Raw genomic sequence first — 3,164 nt, 5'->3', positions numbered from 1 at the left:
GATGACTTGAGGGTGAGTAATTTATGGGAATGACAGAATTTTTGGGTGAACTAACCCTTTAACATATTGGCTGTTTTTTAGTACTTATAAAGCACATATTCTGCATGACCATATTCTACATCCCTAATCCTACTCAATACCTAATCTCAACAACTACCGTACTAATTATTATTAAGCAGCAAATTAGGAGTTTATTGAGGTAAAAGTCGTAGTTAATGGTTTGTTAATAGCAAGAATTGGACCTTAAAATAAAGTGTGTCTGATATTTCTTATCTAATTCATTTAATACATGTTTGTTTACCAAGCTGTGCCAAGCTCTAAAATATTTTGTAAGGTAGAAATGGTGAGTAAAAAATTGTTTTAAAAAATCTTATCCAGTAAATCTCAAACTGGAAAAGCCATGAAGTCTTTAAATATTGTTCAAAGTCATCAATTGGACTCAAAGTCATTTGTAACTAAACTGTTCTCTCTAGATAAAAAAAAAAAAAACTTATACAAGTCATTAGTTCAGGAATTGGACTACATTGGTTACTGTATATAGTAGATTGGTAACACTTTAGAATAGGAAACACTTATTCACTATTAACTACGACTTTTTCCTCAATACATTCCTAATTTGCTGCTTATTAATAGCTAGTAAGGTAGTTGTTACGTTTAGGTATTGGGTAGGATTAGGGATGTAGAATAAGGTCATGCAGAATAAGGAATTAATATGTGCTTAATTACTACTAATAAATGGCTAACATTCTAGTAATATGCATGCTAAAAAGCAACTAGTTAAGAGATCTTAAAATAAAGTGTTACCAGTAGATCCACTAACAATGTAATGTAGTGTTTAATAGTAGTGCCTTCAAGAACTGTAAAAAGAATTGAATGTCAAAAAAGGAACCAGGAATTATTTAATTAATTAGTTTGTTTGTTTGTTTGTCTGTTTGTTTATTCATTCATTCACTCATTCTTGGTTATCAGTTTTCAACTGATACTGAATTTCACTGAGAGCCTACTCAATATTTGTTCTTTCCTCAATTTAAAACGAACTACTCAAAGCTATAAGGTTAATAAAAAGAAAAATCATTCTTAGCATCTATGTATTCATCAACTACTATCCAAACACAAGCTTTAAAGGGATAGATTCTGTCATTAATTACTCACACTCATGTTCCAAACCTGTAAGATCTTCGTTCATCTTTGGAACACAAATTAAAATATTTTTGATGAAATCGAGATCTTTCTGACCCTGCATAGACAACAACACAACTGACACGTTCAAGGCCCAGAAAGGTAGTAAGGACATTGTTAAAATAGTCCACGTGACATCAGTGTTCCAGGCAACGATTAGTTCTGTGAAACAAAGCAAAACCAATGTTTCACTGTGTCTACACCGGACGCGAGTGGCACGGCGTGGCGCAGCGTCCGGTGTAGACACGGTGTTACTCACCTATCGAGAAGAAACAAAGCAACCTCGGCGTCCGATCGCAGGCCTTCCGCTCCTTGAGTTCTCTCCAGCGCTGGAAAGCTGATCCGATATTTACACGGGTCCTACTTCTTGCCTTATCGTAAGCCGTCTTTAGTTCCGCAGACGTTTTTCTCTTCTTTTTTTTATCCGCCATCTCTATCTTTTTGTACCTCGGCTCGCTAATGTCCGTCCTGTGCACTGAACGTTCTCTCCTCCACATCATGAGTAGACACGCCACTTACTGCTGATTGGCTACAAGTTTGTTTTGGTACTTGGCCCGACTCAGTTTTCTAAAGTGTTTTTGAAAAAATACATACCCCACCTTTAATGTTATGAAGCGAATACTTTTTTGTGTGCAAAGAAAACAAAAATAACAACTTAATTCAACAATTTCTGCTGTCAGGTCTGGTTTAAAAGTGAATATTTTTATTGTTCATTGTGATAAACCTCTCTATCCCTTTTTCTTGCCTGTCCTCCTCTTCTCTTCTCTCTTCTTTTGTAGAAGCATGACGGACACTTCACCGTGATCCAGCTGGTTGGTATGCTGCGTGGCATTGCCTCAGGTATGATGTACCTGTCCGACATCGGCTATGTCCACCGGGACCTGGCAGCTCGAAATATTCTAGTGGATGACAACCTGGTGTGTAAGGTGTCGGACTTCGGTCTGTCCAGGGTGCTGGAGGATGACCCGGAGGCAGCTTACACCACCACAGTAAGCCACATGCACCCGCTTCAATATTGGTTCATTTAAATTCAGGGCCGTTCAGAGTTAATAACAATCTGTGCTCCTTAGACAGCCAAAGCTGATCCAGAATCTCTGAAGCTTAGCACTACTCTGCTCGTCGTGTGTTAGTGAATGGGATTGAGTTTATCTAAGCAGTATAACATGAGATTAAGGGCTTACTCTGAGGAGTGATTGAGCAATTTGATTTATAATAAGATGCTAAATGTGTCTGAATACATCTGAATTTTTTGTTACAGGGGTCTGAGTGCGTCATTTTATACACTTATATTCCAAGAAAAGCTCAATTATGACTCATCATTACATAACAAGCAATCTCCTTTGTTTGTCTAGGAAATGCAGAGTGATGCTGCTTGCTATTATAATAAAAAGAAAAGATTTTGTTTTGTCAGGGGGGTAAAATCCCCATCCGCTGGACCGCTCCCGAGGCTATTGCGTACAGAAAGTTTTCCTCAGCCAGTGATGCTTGGAGCTACGGTATTGTCATGTGGGAAGTCATGTCATATGGAGAAAGGCCCTACTGGGAGATGTCCAACCAAGATGTGAGTCACTTGGTCTATTCTAATTCTACTAAATTTTGAACAATAGAGTTTTCTAAGGCAGTTTTTCTGGGCAAAATGTATTTCAGATTTTTTTGGCAAAATATATGTTGTAAACATCATTCAATATTTTTCAATTTCAGTTTCGTGTAAACCTTCAGATGCTTATTACAAATATTACATATGTATTTTGTATATATAAGTATATACATAACAAAATGTGTAAAAAATGTAAATATTTTTAAAAATCAAAAAAGCCTATATATATATATATATATATATATATATATATATCGTACAACTTGCAGTTCAGGATTGGTGATGTTGACAGACACAAACTCCATGAACTTGGCAAAACCTTCGTTCAGCCACAGATCATTCCACCACTGCATGGTCACCAGGTTTCCAAACCACTGACAAGAACAGA

At 36.8% G+C, this 3,164-nt stretch overlaps 1 protein-coding gene across 1 annotated transcript in view; it reads left to right on the top strand.

The window, feature by feature from the left end:
* LOC107757651 (ephrin type-A receptor 6-like) overlaps positions 1 to 3,164 on the top strand; it is a 112,327-nt gene that overhangs the window by 105,413 nt on the left and 3,750 nt on the right. The window contains exons 13-14 of the mRNA XM_016575209.1: positions 1,959 to 2,168; positions 2,591 to 2,740. Of these exons, the coding sequence (XP_016430695.1) occupies positions 1,959 to 2,168; positions 2,591 to 2,740 (360 nt within the window). The remainder of the gene's footprint in view (positions 1 to 1,958; positions 2,169 to 2,590; positions 2,741 to 3,164) is intronic.

Source organism: Sinocyclocheilus rhinocerous, unplaced genomic scaffold (genome assembly GCF_001515625.1).
Source record: "Sinocyclocheilus rhinocerous isolate Xijiao unplaced genomic scaffold, SAMN03320098_v1.1 scaffold1254, whole genome shotgun sequence".
Taxonomy (NCBI): Eukaryota; Metazoa; Chordata; class Actinopteri; order Cypriniformes; family Cyprinidae; genus Sinocyclocheilus; species Sinocyclocheilus rhinocerous.
The sequence above is the reverse complement of the archived record's forward strand: the minus strand, read 5'-3'. Positions and strand labels throughout refer to the sequence as shown.